At 40.2% G+C, this 26,767-nt stretch overlaps 1 protein-coding gene across 1 annotated transcript in view; it reads right to left on the bottom strand.

The window, feature by feature from the left end:
- LOC104466221 (unconventional myosin-X-like) overlaps nucleotides 1-26,767 on the bottom strand; it is a 63,623-nt gene that overhangs the window by 27,434 nt on the left and 9,422 nt on the right. The window contains 15 exon segments of the mRNA XM_010079570.1: nucleotides 10,811-10,891; nucleotides 13,981-14,089; nucleotides 15,503-15,585; nucleotides 15,767-15,835; nucleotides 16,582-16,674; nucleotides 18,070-18,136; nucleotides 18,383-18,483; nucleotides 18,663-18,809; nucleotides 19,503-19,621; nucleotides 20,507-20,636; nucleotides 22,748-22,851; nucleotides 23,528-23,612; nucleotides 23,733-23,746; nucleotides 24,614-24,738; nucleotides 25,665-25,799. Of these exon segments, the coding sequence (XP_010077872.1) occupies nucleotides 10,811-10,891; nucleotides 13,981-14,089; nucleotides 15,503-15,585; nucleotides 15,767-15,835; nucleotides 16,582-16,674; nucleotides 18,070-18,136; nucleotides 18,383-18,483; nucleotides 18,663-18,809; nucleotides 19,503-19,621; nucleotides 20,507-20,636; nucleotides 22,748-22,851; nucleotides 23,528-23,612; nucleotides 23,733-23,746; nucleotides 24,614-24,738; nucleotides 25,665-25,799 (1,462 nt within the window).

The raw sequence follows: 26,767 nt of genomic DNA, 5'->3' as shown, positions 1-26,767 counted from the left end.
CCTGCCCCAGAAGGGTATTTTCTTTATCTCTCTTCCAGATTTGCTGATCGTAGTGAAAACACTATGATCATGGTTGAGAACCCATGATTGGTTAGATGCATTTTCACTGCTGACATACCAGCAGTATGTTTTCCTGAGACATTTCCAGCGTGGAATCCATGCCACTGGAGCAATGGATGTAACAGGTCTTCCCTCCTCCTCCTCTGCAACCTTAGGCTGGATACACAACTGCACATATGCCTCACTCCTCTTCAAAGCTGTGTGACCAAAGGGATGGTGGCTCCACGTACTCTGTTATGTGCTGGCCAGGACACCCAAAGTAGCCTAAAACCAGTAATAACTTAAGCAAAGCATTTAGATGTGTGCTTAGAGCTCATTGAGGCCAATGAGATGTACATGCCCTTTAAGAATCTGGCTGATTTGAGATGTGCTAGGTTGTGCACACCAGTGGTCACAGGGAAATGGCAAATTTGGATCGCTGAACAGCCATTTCTCCCTTGAGAAATTCCTATGTTTGCTTAAGTATGCAACAAAACACAACCCTTAATGTTTGAGTCAGAAAGAGACACGAAGATAGAATCAGCTTTCCTAAACAGGACTTGGTTTGCTATGCGAATTGTTTGCTTTTATTAAAAGCTTCTGTGAAGCTAATTTAAGTCCTAAACCGCTTTTAACAGAAGTCATAATTTTATCCTTTGAAAGACTACTTAATTAATGAGACTGCCGCTCTGAGGCTGGACACTTTCTTTTTGTCTAAATACGCACAAATGGTGTGGCTGGCAGGCTGTAGATAGACGTGCTCATCCACTTCATGCTGAATCTGGGGCAGCCATTCATTCAAGAAAGCCAGTATCACAGAGGATTTGGCATTTATCTGGCTTTCTGAAAGTGGATGTCTTCTCTCAACCCATCTACTTTATCTCTGCTTGACTATTAAAAGTTTTGAGACTTCCAAAAGTCCCTACTTATCACATACTTAATGTTTAAGATTTCTAGATCTACAGAGATTAAGTTCCAAAAATGCCACTATAGATCTCATCATGCAAACAGTGGAAATGTAACACAGCACTATGAGTTTGGTGACAAACTTGCCTTTTCTATAGTAAACTTTGCATAATGCTCACAGGTGTGTGTGACAATCCATGGTGGCAGCCAAAATGAAAAACTTCCCAGTGCCCTGAATGATTTACATGGTGCAGTGGGCTTCTAGGCTCATCAGCAACTTCACAGACCTGAACAGAGCTTACCCTGTGCTTGGGACTGAACAACAAAACTAATACTGCCCACAGAGCCTGAGGACTTGTGGTGCTACCACCTCCCCAGCAAAGCTCCCGTGAGCAGCACCAGCCTCCCAGCTCCTTGTTCCCTGAACAGGGACGCACATCAGGAACGATGAAGGAGAAAAACCAACAACAGCAACCTCAGACCTCATCATGTGTCAGCCAAAAACTTCCTGGAGTTTAGGCTGACTGCTGTCACACAGCTACAACTCAGCTGATGGCCTGAAACATGGACTTTACCGCCACTAAATTGCACCTCATACAACTAAAACCACAACCTCACTTCTGTAATTCTAATGACAGTGTTAGGAATGGACCTGCCTTGCTTCTTAGGCTTATAAACTGGCTAAACCCACCAGAAACAGTACATTCTGAGTGCAAGTTAGACAACAACGGCAAGATGCTTTGATGCACTTTCAGCAAGCATTTCATGTTTCAAGTTTCATTTTACAAGGTGACTGCAGATGTTCTGAAGTGTACTCAGTCCTTACAGATTCATGGCAGTGAGGGTTTCCCCCCATTAAGTCTTTGATTCTTTGCTGCATCCTGTGACTAAATTAAGAAAAGCCACATACATATACACACATAAACAGATAGATACAGTTGAAGAGAAAAAAGTTCAGCAGCTGACCCAAATCTACTCTTAAACAACATTGCCTTCTGCTCTGGACATGGATTTTGTGTTCTTAGGGTATCTCTGACAAAGATCTGTGAATAGTTGGGACAGTCCTATAACTTTCAGATATCAGTAATAGAGCTGTATTGGAAAAAAATCATTGCTGTTATGCTTCCACTTATGTTACAGGTTGTAAGTACATTTTTTTTTATTAATCCAACAAATGAGAAGCAAAATAAATCTTATCTATTTGGAACTTTTTTTTTTTTTATTAATCCAACAAATGAGAAACAAAATAAATCTTATCTATTTGGAATTAAGCAGTTTTAACACAATGAATACTGAATACATATCACCAATGTTCCACACAACGAGAATACCTACATTTTGACTTAACCACCACTGTTACCACTTAGGGTTTAAAAGGACACATCTCAGCATCAGTGAGAGAAGAAGAACTACAAGTTATGGGAACCCCCTTTCCCAGTCCCATAGGCACTTTATCAGATCATCTCTCCTCCATCTAGGTTTGCAAGGCAAATCTAGGTTTGCTCTTCTTGAGACCAGAATAAAACTCCCATAAACTTCAATGATGCAGGATCAAACCCATTCCCTCCGTAACAGGTTCTCTCAAGCAATTTTATCCTAATTTTCTACCCTGTGGCTGAATTCTAATGTTTGCAGAGGCAAGCTCTTTAAGTGGGAAAGCAAGGAGCAAAATGCAGATTACAGAAGCAAAAGCAATCAGGGGTGAAGAACAGAGCTATTTTACCTGCTGGGTTGAGGGGTTTATTTTATCGGGGGTGGAAGGGGGAGTTGACACAGCAAACAAAGTCAAAATATACTGCTGTTACGGTATCCTTTCCATTACTACTGCAATTATTTTTTTTTTTCAGGCATATTCAGTTTCCTGTATTTCTACAGCAAAAAAATTTACTGTCTTAAATGTGCCCTGTCAAGTTTCTCCAGTAAAACTACAAAATTAATTTAGGCTTCTGGGTAGTGCAGATGTCTTGTTGGACTCTCCCCACCCCCGAACACACTTGTCCCCAGTGTCGCTTTCTTATCATGTAATCAAAGCATAACTACTGCCATGCCTTATGCCCTAATAAATTACAGGAATACTACAGTCCCAAATTTTACATAGGTGTTTTTCCCGAATCTATGCCACAGATTGCTGAATACCAGAAAAAAATCTTTCTCCAGAAAGCAGCCCATCACTACAACACAGGTCTTCCCCCCTCTGCACACCCAGCTCTACTTCTGCTGACTTCTTCCTTGCTCTGCGAACAATCACCCCTTTAACTTTCAAACAGAGTGTAATTTATTAAGGCAGACCGCTTGGCAGCAAAGCTCTCTTGGCTTTCAAAAATATGATTAAACCAGTACATTTAGTCATTTTTTCATAAACCTGATTCTGCATGCATTTACACTCAAAGAAAATACAAGCCCAGAAACATTTTTAGTGCAGCTTGTTCAGCCGAACTCCAGACACTTTTTTTTCTCTAAGTCCACTACACCTCCACGTATGCAAGATTAAAATTATTAAAAAACCTGCATGAATTAAGCCCCTTACCTTTTAAGGCTTTTTCACCCTTCAGCGTTCGCCCATTGTGAAAAACCGAATCTTTAGCTGTTGCAGCTATGCACACATACACAGTCACACACAGAACAGGGCTTTCTTCAGCTCACTGGTATTTCAAGTCTTTCATGTGATATCTTTGGCTGTACTTTTTTGCTGCTACTCAAAGGAAGTCAAGCCTAGCGAGGGCTGGCTCTACAGCAATCCCTGTAGATATTCCTGACTAACAGGACACGAGGGCTAATTTCACTTTATAGGCATCAAGAATGTAAATGTATTTCACAGCCAACAAATTCCTAAACTTTAAGAGATAAAATGCACAAAATGCCCTAAGACACAGTTTAGCAAGGAAGTTAGGAACATTAAAGTTTTTGCTAGAGAACAATACTCTGTACCCCAGCGATGCTTTTGGAGCTCTAAGGATGGCTATTTATCATGGGCTCCGCATATTCCCCTGCAGTAGTTACCATGAGAACACAGCAAACAAGATTTGAATGTCAATTGCCATTTAGAGATGTGGGGGGATTTTTTTTTGTAGTTAAAAAAGAAAACTTCCAAAGCTTGATGAAGTACACACGTTTTCTGTGCATACATTTGCATGACAATACTTGCAATTCTAACACTTGGTAGAGCGCACAAGAAGGAATAAAAGCCAAGTTCTGTGCTCTATATTTATAAAAATCAAATACTGCAGACTTGAGATCAGTAGTTGCAGTTCCACAAATACCCATCCATGTCACACATTCACATATGGAGGAATTAATAAAACACAAAAAAATCCATCAGGTGGCACAAAATGCAGAATTACTGCAGTGCCTGAAGTCAGCTGGAGACGGTAAGACCCTCTGCTGCTGACAGATCAACTCCTGCAGCAGTCAAAATTCTTCTCACTTCTAAATATTACACAGAATTACACAGCAAGTGTTGCACTTCAAATACCCCACCACTAGGCGTTTTATTTTTCCCCACGATTGTTTTCCTACTTTGCTGTTCAGACCACCTTCTCCCAAGTCCCTCCTGAAGCAACTTTTGCTCCCCATGCATCCCCCACCCTGCTCACAAGAGCACACCGCCACAGTTACTAGCTGAGGTCCAAAACTGGCACCTACCACTTGTGGACAGCCTCCTACCAAATGGTCTTTCCGGGAAACTTGGCAACTTTGCAGGTACGTGCTGCAAAACATGCAAAAATCGGTTTGCCTGCACTGCCTGGAGTTTGATGCAACATTTACAGGACAGTGTCTGCTCCCTCCAGGGCAGCACCCCATCTCAGCTCTCTTTTCCCATCCTTAAATGCCTCAATTTTAAACTCCTTAGACCATGGTCACTGAAAGACAAACCCTAATACACTTAGCAAAGGGATGCCTAGTCAGCCCTGCTTAGTAAACAACAAACCTTGAAGAAGAAGAAGGACATGCCTGTCTGGGTGATCGCCTGGAGAGAGGAATGACCTACTTCAGCCCAGCAAGCAGTGACGCTCTGAGATGGGGACAAAGGGACAACCCCGTGGCTCTCGGGCAGCATCACTGACACGCTGCACTGCAAGAGCGATGGGAGCGATCCTTCGGGGGCGACACAGAAGACAGGCACTGCCTGTGCAGCACGAAACTCCTTGCAGGAATTGCCTTGTTCTTTCAGCCAGGGATTCAGATCCACACATAACATCACTGCCAGCACTTCGTGAGCAGGAGCGATTGCTCTCCTCACACCCACTCTCCTTATCACTTTTACCTTAGGAGTCTTTTGGTGCCTGACCTAATTACTCAAGTGATGTGCCAGAAAATGATGCATCTGGGACATAACTCCACAAGTCCTGATTCGATGCTATGTAATTCTGCAAAACCCAAGGCGACAAGCTCCAGGTAGCTTTGGCTGGGCACGATGCCACACCTTATGCCTGCGCCCTCCTGCTTACAAACAATAAAGCCTTATGAGCTAGTTAAAGGGCCAAGAATGAATAGTTTGTATTTGGCCCTGTGCACTTGTTAGCCTGTAAGATCAGGCCAGCATGCTATGTTTTTGGGAAATGGTTGCTCTCCTCCCAAAGGAATGAGCCTGAAGAGCAGCTCCCTAAGCCTGACCCAGGCTGCCCCAATCCCACTCTGTGCTCAGAGACTGTGGCTCTGCTTCCTCCAGAAGCAATGACAGAAGTAATTGGCAGCCAGAAAGCCTTCCTAAAACAAGTATTTATTGAGGACAAGTGAGATTAAAGAGATTTTTTTAAAACAGGAAGTAAGGATCTCTAATACATGAGCTGCTTATACAGCTATAAATTAATACTAGTAGACCTTAACTTTCTACAGATAGTACCGCATATGCCCAGCAGCTGTACCTGGGCCATATAATCTATTCCCTTTACTTCTGAAGTATGACAGTAGCTATTAACGTGATAACTGAGCTTTTTCTTACGAATAGCCAGTCAAATTTACCCTGTGATCTGCTACATCCCAGCACCAGAGAATATTGTAGCTTCACTACAGAAGGGCTACCCCAGGGCTCTGGAACTAAATGAGGAAACCATAAAGATGCCTCCATTTAGGGCCTTACTCTTTTTAGCTTTTAACTCCTGAGTCTGCTGAGTGACTGACGTTGCTGTAGAAAGCAAAGTATAAAGTAGAAGTTGTGGATACAACTGCATTAGGATGCACATAGAAACTTGAAGCTGGACCACTTTATTAAGGATAATTTTTTAAAAATAAAGACTTTTAAAAGTCAAGTTTTATCCTGATGCTTAGCAATCCTGTGCTGAAGGTATAGCAGAATATCCTTGAAGCTCAGAGTCTCCCTCCCTGCATTTTTCAAGGTTTTATGTCAATACTGTTATCCATGCAGCGACGTTAAGACTTGCACTGTCATCCGTATTTCTGCAAAAAATCTCTCTACATGGCAAACTCAGTAATTCATACAGTCAAAGCTCAATATCAAAATAGTGCAATTCCAGCTTGACAACCAGTTCACATGCTGCATTCACTGAACTTGTGTCTGCTCCACACCCTGCACACAATCATCCTCTCAGGTGGGGCCCAGCTGTCCTCTCGTTGCTTTGCACCACGTTCCTGCGTGGTACTTCTGGCTGATGTTCAGGTTGGTATCATGCTGTACTTACCTTTGTAATGATTCAGAGCTATTGTAAGAGCACAAGTTTAATTCAGACACCCAGAGAAATAGGTTTGCATCTTATTTTGTATTAAGGGACATACTGCTTGCTATTCCAGGGTGTCCTCATGGCTATTCATGACCTGTGCCTCAAAGTACACTGCAGGCGCCAATAGCCATTCCTTGGTCCCTTTAACTGGCTCTGTCTCCAGAAGCATTGTTAACAATCTTATTGCCTTGATAGTAATTTTCCCAGAATGAATATGCAGCACGATAGGACTCCTAAGCAGCAGCAAGCCTCACAGAATTTATTACAGACCTTTTTCTACCAGTCCTCCTTTGAATTGCACAGTTATTACTAGTTTCACTTTTTCTTTTGCTCCCGGTAACCCCCTACCCTGCAGTAGGTTTACAATACATGTTTAATTTTGTCTCATTGCTTTACCTTACCTAATTACATTTTAAGATTAAAAAAAATTAATATAAAAAGTGCAGAGAAACAGAATTGCAGTTTCAGAGCTCAGAAGCTTCAGAGTAGGTGGCTTGCCAGTGGCAAGACCATCACTGAAACAGAGGAATGAGACAGACAATAAATGAGCAGAGAGGGAGGTGAGTAGAGACCCTGCAATCCTGTTCAAGGTGGCACACGCCAACACAGGCTTCCTAACAAAAAAAAAAAAAAAAACCAAAACCACCAAACTGAAATTCTTGTCTACATCAAATACTTCATGCCCACTCTCATGAAGCCAGGACTTTGCCCACGAGGACCCAACCAGACTTAGATCTGTAATCAAAGAGCAGTGGATGCGCCTATATACATGCGTGAGAGAACAGCTGCGTCTGAACCTGCTGAAGTCTCAAAAACAGGGAATTACAGAAGCAAGCTGCAATAATAAAGATTTTAAGAGAGCAGCACAGATGAGGCCATGCGGATGCAGAAGGTGGGGGCCACCTGCAATGATTATGCCAATCTGTTTTCTGAAGAAAAATCCTAAATGGAGAAGGGAACTTGAGAAAGCACTTGAGCCAATCTGTCTGAGGCTGGCTCCTTCTAGCCAACAAGAAAATTTCTCCCTCTGAAACATCTTGCATAGGAAGTTCAGATATTAAATTTATCTGCAACTGTCTCCTGAGCAGCACCAAGGCTTAACAACTTTATTAATAGCAGCAAGCTGGAAGAAACAACCAGCTGATGGCCATAGCAATGGTTGTAGCTTGTTTTAAAAGGACAGTCTTTTTTGCTTTGGTTTGGTTTTTTGTTGTTTGGGGTTTTTTTTTGTGTGTGGTGGTGTTGGTGGTGTTGCATGGTGGTTGTTGTTTTTATTAATATAAGGTGCACAAAAAAGGATAGATGGAGACCAGAAAAGGCAAGGTTGCACAGAGGAATCATTATCAAATAGGACAGGAGGCAGGAAAAGAAACATGAGACCAAAAAACAGAGAAAGATGTGTCAAAGTTCAAAAGGATGTAATGATACGTAGTTCTGCAAGCTGCATTGAGGATAGCAGAGTTGAGGAGAAAGACCCTTCATTAGCAGAAACTACTCATTAAGCATACCAAGTGGAAAAGTTTCCACATTATGGCTAGTTCAGAACAGACTGGAAACTGTGAAAACAGATACACTGATTGTTCAAGGGTCTCCCAAAGATTAATGGGTTCTCTGTTCCTCTGTTTGAGACCTCCTCGCTGAAATGTCTTGTGACAAAAGGTCATGTACTCTGTGTGATCCCGGTAGGAAATTGCTCTAATGAGTGTAAATCCTGCTTTGATATGTAAATTTTCAGTGGTTTACTTCATATGCTGAGTTGGTTTTGCTTGCCACTGTAACATATTTAAAAATTAAACATTTCATCAATTAAAAAAATCAAATAATTACTGTAAATTATCACATCTCTTATCCAACATGAATACACTTTCATGTCTAGAAGAGCAGAGGAGGTACTGTCTGCTGCACATTCTGCTTTTCAACGGCTTAGATTTGTCTTCTATCTGCTCAACCTCATTCACCTACAGAATTCAAACATACTTCCAGAGTAAAACAGCTCTCGGGCATCACCACCTCCTTCCTCCCAGTTACAGAGAATGCTCGTGGACAGGTGTGTCACCTATTTGTACCCAACCCAGAGAGCAACGAGTAGCTTGAGAGGCTTTGCTACTGCTTACACAACTTCTGCCCTCTCCTTGCCCAGTCTCTCTGGTCCAGCTGTCCTTTCATGCTGTATATTTCAAAAAAACAATTATAACACCCCTTTCTTTCACATCAATTGTTATTTGGCAAGCACTGTTTAAGCACTTTTTGAAGTGACATTTTATCATTCAGTATCACCACCACTGCAGAGTAAAAACTATGGATGGAAAACACAGAGGAAAATGCTCAGTGATGATTTTTACTTTCTTTCAATCCCAGTTTCTCTGTTTCAGCAGCTTATCTGAATGTTTCAAGCAGTTATGTTTCTAACCAGCCCCGCACAGTGAGTCACGTACGCGGTAATCCCTGGTATTCCGTGCACAGCTAACGTGGCTCTGAGCCACGCTGGTTCAGAGCTATGCAAACTGACCCACCTTATTTTCCTTTGTCTAACTGAAAAGGAGCAACAAGTTGTATGACAGGATAAACTATAACATGTTTAACATGGTGTCCATCCACAGAATCCAGCTGACCTGCAGAGGAGCCAAATGCTGTTAGAGTGCCTGGGTCTGTAGCTGCACCATTGCAGAAGAAGCAACACCAACATCGCAAGACTGGATTTAAAAATCACTGTGCCTATGAGACATGGGGGAAACAGTGAGCAGTGCACAGTGGACAAAACTTAAAACAGTGAATCCCAAAATGCATTTTGAGAACACTTCCCTGAGTGAAGAAGGCCACTGACAAGTATTATATATGGTTTTCCTTGCCATTTTCTAAGTCTTCTACTGAATAAGCTACAACAGGTAAACTGTGTGACCCTCTTCTCTTCTCTTCTCTTGTTCTTCAAACAGGATTTCTTAGTTGGTAAAGCCATTGAATCAAGTTAAATTTGTAATTAAATTAAAGCAAATGGAAAACAAAGACAAATATTTTTGTGTAAGATTTCAGTTACATTTTATATGTACATTGAAAGGGATTGTCTACAGGAATTTCCCAGTCTGTTCCTGCATGTACTTCTGCAATTAGATGTGGTTTCCTGAGACTGAGGCTGTCTCAAGCTCCTTCTGCTTGCACAGCTGCTAATTCTGTGAGAACTTTGTTTTAATGATAGTAAAATATATGTGTGTTATTTGACACACCACGAGTAACAGTGCAAAAGCAGAGTAAACAGTTAGCAACTGAAAACATGTAAAGTCAAGGATGTACCATCCAGGTAACAGAAAAATCTGCAATGAAATCTGCCAGGTTTGATGTGTTAGTGTCCTCATTAACCAGATATCCCTGAAAAATGTAACATGTAAAACTGGGTTTATAGCAAAGTCACCTATTTCTAAGTTGCCATGTGAAAACCATAAGCCGGATTTCATTAGCACCTCTGCCTGTTGCATTTTTGACATAAGCAGATCATACCTGAGTAACAGTCTATAAAGCTAAAAACAGATGTGCAAAACCCCAGAATATCAGGACCATGCTAACAATATTAACTCCAGCGATTACTATACCATTACCGCTTCGTTTCTAGAGAGCTGTCCAACATATCTAAATAAGTCTTGACATTGCATTTCATGATCTGTGACTCAAAAGACAAATTGATACAGTAAGCCTTAGTTTCCAAGTCTGTTTTAAAAACATAATTCTGTAACAGAATAAAACAGCCAGCATGAAGACACCCAGGACTGTACATAAATTAAACGACTAAGAGTCTGATGACAGAATTGGTCATTCACACCATTTTTCTATATGCACCACCATTCACTGCCTCCAGTAAGTTAAAATAAACTTTGCAGTTTTGACATTTTCTTCCTAAAAAGGCTCTCACAGACTTGTGAAATGTGCAGTGCAGCCTTCAACTTTCCTTTTATAACCATTCTTTGAGCCAGTCATTTATCAGAGTTATGAGCAACAACTATTAAAAAGGTGCCCAAAGGCACGGCCCATATGCAAAAAGATCAAAAGCCTTTCCCAGTCCCTTCTCCTTGCAGAGCCTTTTACAAAGTCACTGAAGAATGCTACCCTCTGCTTCACACAGCCGTAAAGAATCAGACAGGCAGTGAAAGATTGAGCCAAAGATGTACAGAAAAGATGGGAGCAATTCTGAATCTTACCTTCTGCACGTTGGGTTTGATGCACCGAACAAAGAAAGGATTTGAAGAACTCAGCGTTGCCATTAAAGAATGAAGCGATTCCTGAAACACAGGTAGAAAGAAGACAGCACTTCACAAGCTGAGTTTTTGTTCAAGCAACATAACCCAGCAAAAGCTCTTGCAGCTCAGCATTGCAGACAATATCTAACTGCAACACCTAGTGGTATACACCAGAAATTACTGTACCATGTAAGGTCTTGCTTGTGAACATACAGAATCAATACGTGCACATCCGTATCTTCCGATGGCCCTTCTGATCAAAACTATAATTGCTGTTTTACAGTGAGCAAGATGCACACATTGATATGAAGAAAACTGTTCATAAGGAAACACCAAATTGGAAAGTGCTGTTTCAGGGATCTTCTGAATGACTGCTTAAAACTTAGGATCCACATTCCCAAATTGCTAGACCCGAGCAAGTTAAAAGGAAGAATAAGGGGTCTAAGGTAAAACTGAAGTGCCACAAAACCAGATTTCCTCTTTACATTTCAACCATGCCATACCCACTCATTTTCCATTTTCCCTGCCATCAGCAGCATTTTGTGTACAAGGAGTTCCTCTCTCTTGCATGGTCTCAACCTTTCTTGCTAAAAGGACACTTTGATAATAAATATAAGTCAACAAGAGGGTAGAAAAAATACAAAAGATTTCAGAAAAAAGAGTTACTTTAGAATACAGTAGACATTGTTTTATCAATACTAGATTTTAAAATATCCTCTTGAAATTAACAAAAATTGAGTAAAGGATAGTGGCAAAGAAAACGTATCTTACTGAAAGACAATGCTGACAGCAATAAGCAGACAGTTTCACTGTTATTTCATGTGATAGCTAATTGCATTTAACAATAAAAAGAGAGATGATAAGGTTCATCTAAAAAAACACATAGAAGACGACATAGTTTTTTTCCTAGTCTTAGAACTCTGAATGACCCAATATACATTAGACTATGGGTTGTCTGAACCTCAGCCTGGAGATAAAAATCACAAAAATCCCTCAGTTCTTTTTATGATTATTACTTTAATTACACATCCGCCCCTTTCCTGCCTGAGCCATCATTCCGTATCTTATTCCAACTTGCCTCACTCTGTATCATTAAGTATGATAAACCACTTTGAACTGAAGTCTTGCATTCACTTTGCAGAGGACTGTATAGGAGGGGAGCCCAGGCTCTGAAGAGCCCAGAAAGTTAGCTATGATAATGTTTCACCCCTCAAAGGCGGCACTACGTGCCAGGCAGCAGAGAGAATACAGAGCAGGCTGCCAAGGAGACAGAAAATTCACTTTTTAAAGGAGCAACAGTGTGTGTCTTACCATATGTTTTGGAGCAAAACTGCCAATAGCAGTCTGTTACAGCAAATTCTTGCTTTAATCTGCAAACCAAGGGCTTTTGTGATTATTAAACATGAAGTGATAAAGGCAAGGCAGAGCTGTGGCTGTGCACAGGAAAGTGACCGGGAGCATAAATAGTAGTTCTTGGTTTGTTTGCCTTTGCCAGCTTACAGACAAGTAGTAGAGGCAACAAATGTTAAAACAGCCAGAAGATACAAAGACAAATATTTTTGTGTAAAGATAAATATTTACAGCTTCAAAAGTAAAGGCTTCATCTTTATTAAACCTGTGTGAACATTACAACATCTATGGACAACTAAGACAATTCCCTCAACGCAGGCTACTTCTTACAGGGATTGGAAAAGTTGGTCAGTCTAACCAAAAATGACTTAACCTATTTTCACATTCATCTGGGGTACAGACAGCCAGATTCTGCACAGAGCTGCCTCTAAGTCACTGTCAGGTGACGAACTAATCTGAAGCGTGCCCTGCTTTAAGCAATAGGCTGAAACAGATGGTATCTAACCTCAGCTATTCTGCATGCAGCCCCAGGCCTGAATTAGGCAGGCTGTCAAATGAGAAGAAGAGTTAACCAACCTATCATGAGAATAAAGTTGTGAAGGCAAAGTTCTTATCTGCAGTTGAAATGAGATGGGACTAATCCCTGGAGTGCTTTCAAAGATGGAAAAAACACTGAACCTAATTCTTTGGGGATGGCACAACGTGAAGTTCAACCTCTCATAAAGCAGTCCAGCTGGTTAACAGCCAGTTACTGCAGCTTCAGGTAAGAGGCAACAATGTTTTGATGTCATGTTTTATTGTGCTTTATGTTGTCCAGAGGCCTTGATGGAGAGGAGAAGGAACTCTACATTATGTTCTACCTTGCAAAGTTGGCAGAAAAACATTGTCAATTTTTATACACTAACATTTTTAAGGTCTACTTTGCACAGGTACAAATGACTAAGTGGAAACAGTACCTTCTGCTATCCCAGACAGCTAGCAAAAGATCACCTCACCACAAGAAGTGCTGTTGTCTCAGACAAGCTATGGTAGCACAAAGCAAGCTGTCCAGAGAATACAACATTAGTGCTTTTTAACAAAGGACACTGTGTGTGTGCCAGGATACACTCCTTGCTGTTCTGTCCAACACTTAGTCTATCAGGATAAAATCTGCCCTCAAGGGGTTTGAGTCTGCTCCCTTTTAAAAAAAAAAAAAAAAGAAGTGAATGAACACTGCAAATGTATATTAATTCAAACAAAATGAAAGACAACTAATCCAGACTTGTACTCATGCAATTTAGAAAAAGTTTTGTGCCAATCTTTCTCTTTTAAATAATTTTTAGATAGACTTAATGCTAGATTTCAATTTGGTGCCATTTTTGATGGGAGGGCTATAAAGCCTCATAAAAGGTGTTTAATAAAAAAGCTTTCCAAAAACCAGGCAACACCTTAATGAAGTATTTATTCAGTACTTATTTTTCTTAGCATACAGACACTGCCGTAAGGCTTTGTGTGATTTTGTGGTTAGTTTTAGATTAGAAAGAAAAACCAGGACAAGAGGGACCAACTTTAAAATAAGGACAAATAAGCAAGTGGAGAGCAACAGGAGTTTTGTGTAGATGGTGTAATGCTTGAAGCTACCTAGCATGGCCAACCAGTTGATTCGTAAGTGCAGCTTCATAGAAGAGAGCAATGTTTTGATGGTGAAGTTTTGCCTGTTTTGCCTGTTCTGCAGCTGTTCTTTACTGAAGAGTTTATTTATCACTGATTAGCTACAGAGCAGAAAGGACACATTAACTAACCTTGAACTGGAGACTGACAGTGGGTTTTCGGTGCTTGCTTCCACATTTAAGGGTGTCTTGATTGTTGCGACTTGAAACATGTTCAAATAGATCATAGATGAAATCAAGACTGAAACGAGAAAGAAAAAGAACATCTCTGAAGTATATCTTAACAGACTATGAAGTTTACCATTACAGAATGCAAAGAAAACACTGTCCCTTTAGAAAGCATCTCCTTCATCCAATAAATGCTCATTGATTTTCTCCGTAATCTTTAATAAGCAACAGATTTTGCCTTTGCAGAATTTATGCAGGGGAAGAAAAAACAAAAAAACCAAAACAAAAACAAAGCAAAGCAAAACAAGGAAGTTCTTTCTTCTCCACTCCAAAAAAATCATTAGGGAAACACAGCGTGAAGTCCTAGAGTCCTTACTGTATTTTACTCCACTCACTCAACCAAAACTCCAGCTGACTGTAATGGGAACTGTACATGAACAAAGACTGTAAAAAACAAGACTCCCAGCTTGTTTGGGGCCATAACACAAAATAACCACCCACATGAGCCTCACTTTCAGATAACAGCTGTGTATGCTGTTTTCTGCTCTCTCAGTTGGGTATCCTCATTTTACCACTTCGACAGAAACACACACCTTTTAGCTGAAGCTCCAGAGTGATGTTGGTGCAAGCGCAAAACCAGGCCCAGCAGCTTTAACTGATTTATTACTTTTACCTACATACCTCAATTGACAGATTTCATATATGTCATGAAACCAGAAAAAACAACATAGAGAGGGAAAAGCTTATTAACAGTTTCCCCTGCACAGATGGGCTTAAGGGATTTACAAACAAGCAAAGCCCTCAGCAAGGCAGGATGACTGGACAGGATGGGTGAGGGCTCAGCTCCTCTCCTTCTTTGTCACCTCTCTATATGTCTTGGAGTCTCAACCATATGCCTACAAGAAGGGACATGGTACCGCTCTGGCTCACAGGGTACCACTGTGAGGATCCTAAGACCTTACACAGCAGAATGACAGGAGACACGCAGGAACCAAAGACATCCAAGCTCAGACTTTCGGTAACACAGATCTTTATAGAAAATCTCCCTTTGAAGCAATTACTATATGGCAATTTGCACTGTGGTAGGTCCCCGACACTAAGCTTTCAACCAAATTAGGGAGTGCCAGAAATACAAACAAATCAGGCTGTATGTGAAGCAAAAAACCACACATGCAGGTTGTCTGTGAGGCACTCTGAAACTGTTATAAACATCACCAGCTTTCAGCATCCTGAAGTAGCAAGCAAGTTCTCTAGGAATTCTCTGGACTGAACGGGGACAAGGTACTGTACCGTGTGGGAAAACCTGACCTAGTGAGAACCAATTACAGTCAGATCTGCTTACAGGCACCTCTGATACTTCTACACTCCTTTCAACTCTGTCAAGGTCTGACGCTATACAATATCTAATATATTCAAACCCTGGCACAATTAGGTGATAATGACACCCCTTAACACCATGTTCTAAACAAAAATTGAAGAAACATACCTGCTTTCACGTAATAAGTTCAGGAGATCATCTCTGAAAGTATCTCTGTTCTTCTCCAAGATCCCCCTAACATCATACTGGACCTATCAGGAAACAGAGCTGATTCAAACAACAAGCCAAGCAGTCAGGCACCTCTCACAACAGCGGTACTGTAAAAACCACTGCAGGAACAGAGTGCTTTAGTTGATTTTGAGCAGCCTCAGGATAAAATTAAGCTAATGAAAACTCTGGAATAATTTCAACAAATAAAGAAAATAAAATTACCTCCCCAGCGTAGTGCTTCACTCCAAAGTTGTGAACGGCAACTCTTGGTTTTACATAAAAAGGATTGTTCTAATTGGAAGAGAGAGAAAATAGAAAAATATTTGGGAGGGGGTCAGAGAGTAGAATGATACAAAGGATATTATCCTCCCAACCCAGACCTAAACAAACCATTGTCTTCCAGCAAACTCCCTGGAAGATTAGTGCTCCAAAAGCAAACAACCAACTTCTAACGATAATAGGATTTGTTAGTCTGGGCTGCTTCAAATGCAATATTAACAGATTTATAGTATCTAAAAAGGCATTATACTAAACCTGAACCCATCTGGCAGAACCATCTATTAAAGACACTTTGAAAAGGAAGGCTCTGTCTTAAACTGGCAGTTACGAAGACTGGTGGACACACTTGTATCACAGAAATACTCTAAAATAATTCTAGGATCACAAAGAAAGGTAACACTAATCTGGACAGAGGAAACAGCAACCTTTCAGTGAATTACATCAAGGTGAATACTCCATTAAATCAAGGGAAATTGAAGATCTTAGTAATCTGAGTTACTGCACATCGTCAGAGCTCTAAGAGCAGAATTTGGCTTATTTACCAGTATGGAAATCTTTAACTGGACAGTAACAAGGATATGCTCTTTCAGGTAATGGACTCAGTCTTGAAAGCAAATTATATGGATTGCTATGGAAGTAGGATCATGTCCAAAGCATACTCTACAACTATACACCCATATGTTTGAACCATGAGTTTATACAGAAGCAAAGAGACTCTCCATCATTTGCACAGAATACACAAGCACAATATCACATACAGCGTGCTGGGTATTCAACTTCTCTAGTAAGGTGGAGTCTGTAGCTTGAGGAAAATGGCTCTCTTCATTGATGAGCGCTAGCAGGCCCAGTTTCTAGAACAGCAAGAGGCAGAAGATGAGTTAGTGCACTGATGGACACAGAGCTTGTCCCTAATGTGGAAAAATCACAACGTTGTTGAACTTATTGTCTGCAGAGATGAACAAAACCACCCATACAGGACTAAAAACCCATCTTCATAGAGGACTGCAATGTTATTTTTCTGGCAACACTCCTTTTGAAACATACAGCAAATGATACACAGGCAAAATAAAGAAAAAGAAGATACTGGAAGCAGTAACAGTTCTCCTGATGTAGGTAGTTTTTAGGTGCATACAATGACGTTGCCTCAGAATATATCCCCAGCTTCAAAGATCTCCAATGACCAGCAGTTCCTTAAGTCTGAGGCATTTGTGCAGTCTTTCAAAAATTTTTCTTCCATAAAATTATCTACTTACTTGTTGAACCAATGCAAACTTCTAGCACCTATGGTGCCCAGGGGCACAGCAAAAGATACACAGATTAACTACACATGGCATGAAACAAAACCTCCCTTTGCTTTGCATATGCCTCTGTGTAATTTCCTTTGATGTTCCCTACTTCTCATACTAGAAGATGTGGCAAACAAAGTAAGCTACCCTGCAGTTAATGAGTGTGTCCAGCAAGCTTCAAGGTTGATACATCCTCTCAGAAAAACATGGTTCTCCAGGTGCACATTTTAATAAGCCACTTTCCATCGTCCCAGAGCAGCTCCTGACAAACCACACTGTCCTGACTGCAGTCACGTCCTGGCAGCTGGATCCCATGCCTGCTGCCATCAGTTTCTGTGGCCGTTTTAAACTCATGCAGCCACACAACTCTGCTATGGAGATAAACTCCTGCAGTTGGCTTGTACTGCTGGCAGAAGTGAACGCGGATGAAATTATATATAACTTCAGATTTGTCATCCAGCTGGAGTTATAATTTCTATGCAGTGAACTCAGACCTCATCTGCCCCTCACTGCTAATGTTCCTAACAGTAACTTTGCCAACTTCATGCTCTTTCACATGTTCCTTTAGTACAAATCAGAACACAAACACAATTATGGATGAAGCCAAAATTAGCAGGCAACAAATGAAGATAACCCACATCCCACGAAAAGCCAACATGGGAGCAAGATGCTCTCATTCTTTCTGCTCCCATTTTATACTCTTCTAATCATCTCCAAATATTGCTTTTGTATACAATCATACACTGTTAAAAGTTACTACAAGGAAAGATACATATTATGAGCTTACAATATAATCTATAATATATCCAGGAATGCACATGACCTGATTAAAAGATTGCTATTTAAACATGAAAGAACCATCATTCTTTTCACTTGTTCTTTGTGTTAGCGTCTGTTTTAAAGACATATTACCTGAGAACAAAATCTAGAAATAGGTAATGGTATCAAATTCTGTATTACCTTTTCAATAAGATCCAAGCACTCTCCATTGTCTGTCCAGTCAATATCCTCCCAAACTAGTCCTTCCCTAAGGAAAATAAGGAGGGTCTTTTTACTGACAACTCTGAAGAAATTATTTTAAATATAGAAATAGGACGAGCTAATGTATTTATCTTGCAAATTATAGAAAAATCATCTAGCTTGTTTTAAAAAATAAAAATACACAGTGCCAGACTGAGAGATTTTCAAAGGAAGCTAAGGTAGCTGGGAAACCAGATTTCAAGTGAATACCGAACTTTCCAAAATTCTTTCAAATTTCATCTGTATCTCTTACCTGCTATATTCCAGTTGCTCCAAGGAAAAGATGTGCTTGTTGAAATATTCCTGAAGCTTTTCATTTGCATAGTTAATATTGAACTGCTCAAAACGGTTTACCTAGAGAGACAAGAAATTTTCAAAAATGCATGCACTCCAAGTATTTTACTTTGCAAACAAGGAAATGCTTTAAGTCATAACACATTTAATGATCAAGTTCCAGTGAAAATGACAAATATATGTAGAACAATGAAGCAGAAATATCAGATCACCCATCTGAACAAACTTCTGAAACCTACCTCAAAGTTTTCAAATCCAAATATGTCCAAAATTCCAATGGACTTGAAGTCTTCCTTGCTTCTGATTCTGCTGTTGATTTTCTTAATAACCCAAGCAAAACACTGAGAATAAAGTGCCATAGCCATAGAATCTCTGCTGTCTATTGCCTGCATTAAAGGAACACACCACGCATCAATCTCCCCTGGAAATGAGAACTTGCCAGACTCTGCCAGTCAGTGTCCTTTGCACAGCATAAGCAAGGTATAATGCAAGCAGCTTTACATTCCTATGTACCTTGACAGCAACTGTGTCAACAGTTACAGGGCATCACAGTCTAAGTTACAACAGCTGTACAATTATATGGCTTTAAAATTACATTTCAAGGCTAAAGCATTCAAAAGTTAAAGAAATTATAAAGTGTGGAGGAAGAAAAGCGAAGGGCAGGAAATAACAGCTTAATTTACCCCTTTCTAGAGGTAAGCATGATGTTATGTGTAACTATTTCTAATCCCTTTCTTGTAAATAAAATGATTTCTGATGAAAGTTTTCAAAAACGCGCCCACCTGACACAGATGTCCATAATAAAAAATATCAGCCTACACAAGTAGAATTTGAAAAAAAAAAATGGTAAGCAATCAGGGTTAGTAAGAATAACAAGAGCCAAGCTACAAGCCCTGTCCAGAATGATAGGATGGGAACTATAGAGATTTCTAAAAGTCCAATTATAGCCTTCCCAAAAAACTTTGACAAAAACTCTGATGCATGAGCTAAGCTTCTGTTCCTGAGTGACCAATGATTTCCCTGGACTTGAAGACAGAGCCATATATTTAATAGACCCTAAAAACACGAGATGCCCTTACCTGTTGTATACTAAGAGGTGTTAGGATTTCTTCTCCCCTGAGTATCATTGACCTCTGTGTCAATGCTTCAGTTAGCTGTGTGGAGTCCAACCCCAGTAGTTCAGCAGATCTACCCAAAGCTGGCAAAAGAAAGAGACAAATACAAATACGTCCTTAAACGTATAAGGTTATGCAACTAATCTGTATTATTGTTATCATTACCACCACCATTTAAGATGCTTCTAAAACGATGTGGAATAGAGATAAAAACACAACTAGAAACTCTAGGATGTATCTTTGCTGCTCATGAAAAGGCACAACTGAAGGAATTTAGGGGTAGAAATTCATCACAAGTCACAAATATTTATTTCCTCTTCATGTTACATGTCAAGGATACAAACAGTCTACTGCTTACACTTTTTCCAGATATAAACAGTAAGTCACTCTTTGTTCACATGAATGCATTTCAGCTTCTCTTGGGATGTTGAGGATAAAGAAAAGCAATAAAGGTTTTTTTTCTTACATGCATATTTTAGTTTTCAATTCTGCTGTAATGTGGTATATAAAGCAGTAAACAAAGCTACTCTTCATTGCCATATTTGAACAAACATTTAAAATACTTGAAAGCCTAATCTTTAGACATACCAGCATGTCATTTCACATTTGTAATTGCAGTATGAAAGCTCTAACAAAAGACAGCTTCAGTTAAGGAATGTAATTGAGCACTTATGTTTTATCCACTTGAGAATATTTCAAAGCAGGAATTAGGTTAAAATGGAATCTCACCATTATTAATGGAATAAATAAGTGACCAAGGTCTTTCCTAATTAAGACCTAGGACCCAGCAGCAGAGTAATTTGCCTTATCTGGCAAAGAAACCAAAAATAATCAACATTTACAGATGCTAAAAAGCAGTAAGACTTTTCACTGTTTGTCCTTGCTATGGTCAGACATACTAACAACGGATGTAACTTTCACAACCTCAAGAAACATTTACATACTACGAGGATGCAGAGCCTTCTCACCTGTTTTAAAGGACACCTGTGCCCCACCAGCAGTGATGAACTCAACGTTTCCGAGATGCAAAATGCCAGACAACAGCCTCAAAACTTCTCGCACCTCCTCCTTGCTGAACTGCATCACTTCCATTGCAGTCTGGAACGACACATGACCTTCTTCAGTAACATGCACACTGACTCAAAAATGGGGACAACGACAAACCCACCGTGTTGTCAGGCCTTAGAAAAGCTAGTTTCATCCCTTTAGTTTAATCCCAAATCAAATACACTAAGATATCAAGGAGAGAACTTGGAACGTGCAAGTATCACTCTAGTTTTAAGAAATCTCCTTTTGATGCTGCAAGAATCCTGTAATTTTCAAATTCTTCTGTATAAACATTGAAATGCCCTACTGAGTTGTGCATCAGATACAATTTCACTAACTTGCATTAGTAACTGATAATGTCCGTGTTTTCACCAAATTTTGGCAATTAGCCAACAGGGCACTGAGGAGGAAATGCAGCAATATGGAAGATTTGCTCATTTGTTTCCCCAGCCAAGGGGAATTCAAAGGAGCCCTACTGCAGCATATTCTGGGCAAGCCAAGAAGCTCAAACCATGTTACCAGTGTGGTCTGACAATTTACAGCAAAACTGAGCAAGAAAAAAAGATCTACGTAAAATGTGTTGAATTCGTGAATAACCAATATGGCAATGATCAAGACTCAACTACATAAATGAGGAGAACAGCAAATCCCTAGCTGAAGAAATATTGAAACATGAAGAGGAACATATGCTTTTCTCTGATGTACACGGGTAAGTAATTGTGTGCCTCTCAAAATTACCAGTTTCCCAAATTTGGGTCTAATACGAGCCTGTCTGAGACCAGATCACAGTTTTATACCCTTACAGTGAGACTCATCATGTTATGGTCACTGCAGGTGTCTGACAGATGACACATAACACAGTTATCTTTCAGAAATCACCAGTTACAAATGGAAAATCCTCAGACTCAATCCACAATTAAAAGCAGAGAAGAGATAAAGGTTGAAGGTTTATTTTGTTAGAAGACCTTTCACAACACAGAGCTCTAAGGAAGGGTGGCAGCACTAGGAGTTCATCTCCACGCTCACCGTGTAGTCCCTCCCCATCTGCTACAAAAAAGTTTTACTTGAGTAACATTTCTGGGACTTAAACCGCTATTTTATTTGATGACTATAATAGGAAAAGACAGGCGAGGGCGAACTGTGGGGTTTCTGTCTGCCTCCCCCTCTGGGAACGCAGCCTGGCAGACTCAGCCACTGCTCCAAGGGTGCCCACACTGCAGGCAGCATGCAAGCACCACCTGCCCAGCTAATTTCATGCTCTGCCTACCCTGGGATGATTAGCACAAATTAAATGTCATGCTAACCAGCTTAAACCATGTGACTATAATGTACATAAGTCACCAACTTTTCTAACACACCCCTGCCCCCACCATAGAAGATGAGGATGTTTTACACTAAAAATGATTGCTGCATCCAGTACACACTAATTCGTCAATTTGGCAAAGAGATTAACACAGTTAAGCGAAAATGGTTTGGTGAAGGGCATAAAAACTATTATTTATACTGATTTTTAAAACCTAACACCTATCACCTCAGTGATATAAAAAGTAACTATCAATTATCCTAACAGTCAGTAGAAACTAATTGCTGTAGCTAATTGGCGTAGGTATAAGACATCACAGAGCCATTCAGACAAAGACTGCATCAGGACCTGATTTCTAATCTGTGTTTACATTTTCTTCAACTCTACTGTGTAAGTTACCCCATACAACTGGATTTCCTGAGCTGCAAAAGCCCAGGTGCTTCACCCCCCACACGTGGCACTGCGGACTCGACCCTGAAGATGCTACATGATCTGGGCAAAGCTTTAGGATGGAAAAACAGTGGAAGCAGACATACCTGTAATATAAAACAATGCAGGGAAGGGCAAAGGCATATAAATGCCTTACTGTCTTCCCAACTGATTATTTTCATTCCAAAATGTAATAATATCACTAAAATTATAGCATACTTTGAAATTATAAGAGTAAAAATTAAATATTGGAGGGAAGGTAAAGACATGCTCAAAATTACAGCGAAGTGTTATGAGAAAATATAAGTCCCCATAAGATTAGTGTCTCAATGAGAGAGCTGCATGTGCAGGTAAGCACAAGAAGGCTTTGGGCCCCAGGCACCTACACCTCCAGCATTTTTAAAGCATAAGGAAAAGGGAAACAACTCACAATGACTTCCTTGAAAGAATCTTTATCACTGATTGTCTTATCCGCTATACATCCAGACTGATTCAGGTAGTGGTAGTTCTCTGGTTCAGATAAGTAAAAAGCATCTAATGAGGAGACAAAAGAGGACAAGTGAAAAAAAAAAAAATCCCAAAACAAAAGCACTCCACAAATTACTATGTTAGAGTTAAATAGTTCACAATTCATTTTCTCAGAAATTATGATGACGTACAAAACAAAGCTTTATATTAATATCAGATACAGGGTTTTATTTTGTTGGTTTTTGTCTTATTTAGGTGCACAATGGAGTTAACTCTACTTTTTAGCATGCAAAGCCAGCAGGCCCAAAGGGAGATGCCAAGACAGCTTTAGGCAATTTTGCACATATACAAATGTCATTTCTTTTGTTCAGTGGATTTATTCTTTATGAGAGAGGATTAGAGGAACTAGAATTATTTCTCTTTGTTGCTGTGGAGTTATTTAGTACCAGCAAAAATATTCAGCTTGAACAGAATGAGGCATGTTTGTTCCCAAGTAATTTTCCCAGGGCCACAGCAGAAGCTGGGAGAAAAATTACCAGCGACTCAGTGACATTCTTCAACTAAGCAGGTTGCTTTATCAAGTTGAGCTCAAATTCACACTCACTGAATCCTGGCTGGATAAATAACCTGTTTCTCTGCTTGAGTTAGTGGGTTTCTATAGTTAAATTCTCTGCTGCCGTCACCATGGCTGACTGCTAGCAGAGAGCCAGTAGAGTCGTGTGACTTGTGCTTTGCCACTCACCTTTCTCTCTTTCTTCTATCCCTGCCAGCAGAGCATAGAATATATGATAATTTCTTTCTCCGGGGTTTTGTCTTACTACACGATTCTGCCAAAGTAAAAAATAGTTTCCATTTAGGCAATCATTTTTAAGGAGAATTTTTTTTACCCACAGTTTCAAAGAAAATATTAAACAAAATTAACTGAGCAAAAGCAAACATCAACTTACTTTTTCCAATAAATCTATAGCCAGGAAGAAAAACTTCAGTCAAGGAATAAAGTAAAAAGCAATTAATGCACAAGCTATTTATAATTTTCCTTCTTTCATTTGAGAGAATAGAAAGAGCATTATGGTCTTTTCTTACTACATGCCTACTGCCGTAACAAGATCAGTAAAGTAACAACAACAAAATTGCAGCAGTTCTAATACCAATGTGTTCCCACACCTCCTTCTCCTCCATCCCATCAAAACTGGACTTGTCATGTCCTGGATTTAAAATGACATCTGCTTTCTTTTTCTTTTCCTTAAATCTTGGAAAGAGTTTTGGAAATTTGTCCCTGCAAAAGCAGCTTATATCCAAAGCACTAGATAGGATCCCCTCAGTATATTCCTCATCCCCACACCTCTGGTGCTCTGTTGGAGCTGGCTCATAGTCCAATTTCCCAAAAACAGGACAAATCCAAGGATTTGAGCCACACATGCTCATGCTGAATAAATTCAGCAGCTCTGCTCTCTTAAGTACTTTTCCAGAAAAGTAAGAAGCTTATCTTCAGATATAATAAATGAGGGAAATAGCCAACAACTGAAGTTATCCCCAAGAACTCCATCTGTTTTAGCTTACTACATAGGAACAGGCATGAGTCATGCTAGCAGTAGCAATATATCCCACCCCAGCACAAATGCACATGTGTGTGTGTGCATGTGCACAAATACACACCGAATTTTGTTAGTGCTTCCCTTTCCCACCTACATCAGCACAGTTTAATTGTGTATGTTTCAGGATGGAGTGAAAGGACCGGCAAGGACAAGCCACTTCTCTCTCAGCCCTCCACAGAGGAGGTACATGGGGCTCCCCAGAAAAGGAGGAAGAATCAACCAAACAAGGATACAATCTATAATTCTTCCTCCCTGAATGTTTCCTTTCTGACAGATGTTCAGCTGAATAAACTTCCCAAAGCGACTTGAGTTGTTGTTGTAAACAGTCTTTGCATTGCCAAAAGCTTCCATAATTGGGCTGTGAAAATACAGAAGAACAAGAGCATCAATGTGCGACCAGCATGCCAACAGTTTCACATGGGACTGGTGAAAGGAATAGCACTCTGAAAAGCTCACTTCTGACACCCTCCTCAGCCACAGCATTCATCCTTAGTATCGCCCTCAACTTATTAACAAAAGGCATCTCAATTTTCTATCAAAGGATGCAAGTATTCAAACAGCAGGAAGATTAATCGTACTGAAATACTCTGCAGCTTAATCTGTAACTGCTCAAAAGATACATGCAATTCTCATTGCAATACTCAAACAACAGAAATAAGAAATCTCAGCACATGCAAATTGCTATAAAATAGTCCTTGTCCTAAGGCAATTAAAAAAAATAATTACATCAAGATGCAGCAGGTAAAACAGAGATGAAGCATGATAAACCAAAGTAATAGCATCTCAAATTGTCTTTGTTTTTAAATAGTTTAGCACCATGTATTATTTTATTTGAACACAGAGATTTTTTTGATTGCATGGAGTGTGTCCAACGTATCTGATGCATTTACTCATCCACCTTATCAGTTCTCCTTAACCTCCCTTTTCTCAGCATGCTTTTACCACTTGCACACTTCATCCTCACCATGCTGTATCTTGTTCTGCCTCCCTCCCATCACCCGTTTCCCTTACTCCAATTATCTGAAACAAAAATGAAAGCCACCAATAAAGCATCATCCATTTCAAAACTATGCAACTTTTGGCTTCAGTAAGATCTCCTACTGTGCTCACAGCTCTCTAGAGAAGCCAGGTAATTTTCTTTAATGGAAAATTTTCCCCTTTCCAATAGTCATTTTATTGTTCAGTAAATGCATCCACATCTTTAATTATATTTCAATCTTTTTATTTCAATGATAAGGCTTCTGTGTTCTGGAAAAAATACCTGTGTATTAAGACATCTAGTACCTGCTCTCAAGTATAGCTTGCTCCACACAGGAGGTCTTCTCTCTGCAGGATAGCTCCAGAGAATGTTGGCTCATTGCAGACAAGAACTTGAGAATCAGCTTAGTGCTTTCTGTCTTACCAGCACCACTTTCGCCACTGAAAAAGAGGAGGAGGAAAATGTCAGCACAATTCCAGCTGCCCGGCAAAAAGCCTTCTGTCTGGCCAGCCCTCCAAACTCTAAATTACTGGAGGCCAGGAAGGGGTGATTAGAAATTATACTCAAACAGCAGCAGAACGCACCTTTAAGCTTGCTGAATACGACACAAAATGTAAGCTATCTTTAGACTTCATACCACTGTTCAGACAGCATTTTAAGGCATTGATTGTGTAAAGATGTCCACAACAACCATGAGGTGACGAAGAGCTCTCTGAAAACAAACTATCCAACAATCCTCATCAGCATGGAAAAACAAAGTTAGCACAAAGGCATGGCAAGGGTCACAGAGAAAGTCCAGAATATGAATTAAGCTGGGAAAGTCTGGGATTGCGTTGCAGTGATCTAGCTAAGGACGGAGTCCTCCTGTGAGAACGAAGAGGTCAGAGATGCTGATGCATATTACAACACATAAAGGCCACTAGTATAATTAATACTGATATTCTTAGAGCGATACATATTCCCTAAAAAACCTTTTTATATGCCCATCCAAATAAACAATATTCATATCATGATGATCCTTGAGGTCTTTTCCAACCTTAATGATTTTATGATTCTATAAAAAACTGGCTGGATGGCCAAGCCCAGAGAGTCATGGTGAATGTAGTTAAGTCCAGGTGGTGACCGGTCACCAGTGGTGTTCCCCAGGGATGGGTTTTGGGGCCTGTCCTGTTTAACATCTTTATCAATGACCTGGAGGAGGAGATGGAGTGCTCCCTCAGTAAGTTTGCAGATGACACCAAATTGAGCAGCTGGGGAGGCTTTGCAGAGGGATCTGGACAGGCTGGACCGATGGGCCGAGGCCAACTGTATGAGGTTCAATAAAGCCAAGTGCCGGGTCCTGCACTTTGGTCACAACAACCCCCTGCAACGCTACAGGCTTGGGGGGGAGGGGCGGGGGAAAAGACCC

Source organism: Pterocles gutturalis, unplaced genomic scaffold, assembly GCF_000699245.1.
Source record: "Pterocles gutturalis isolate BGI_N339 unplaced genomic scaffold, ASM69924v1 scaffold11394, whole genome shotgun sequence".
Classification (NCBI taxonomy): domain Eukaryota; kingdom Metazoa; phylum Chordata; class Aves; order Pterocliformes; family Pteroclidae; genus Pterocles; species Pterocles gutturalis.
The sequence above is the reverse complement of the archived record's forward strand: the minus strand, read 5'-3'. Positions and strand labels throughout refer to the sequence as shown.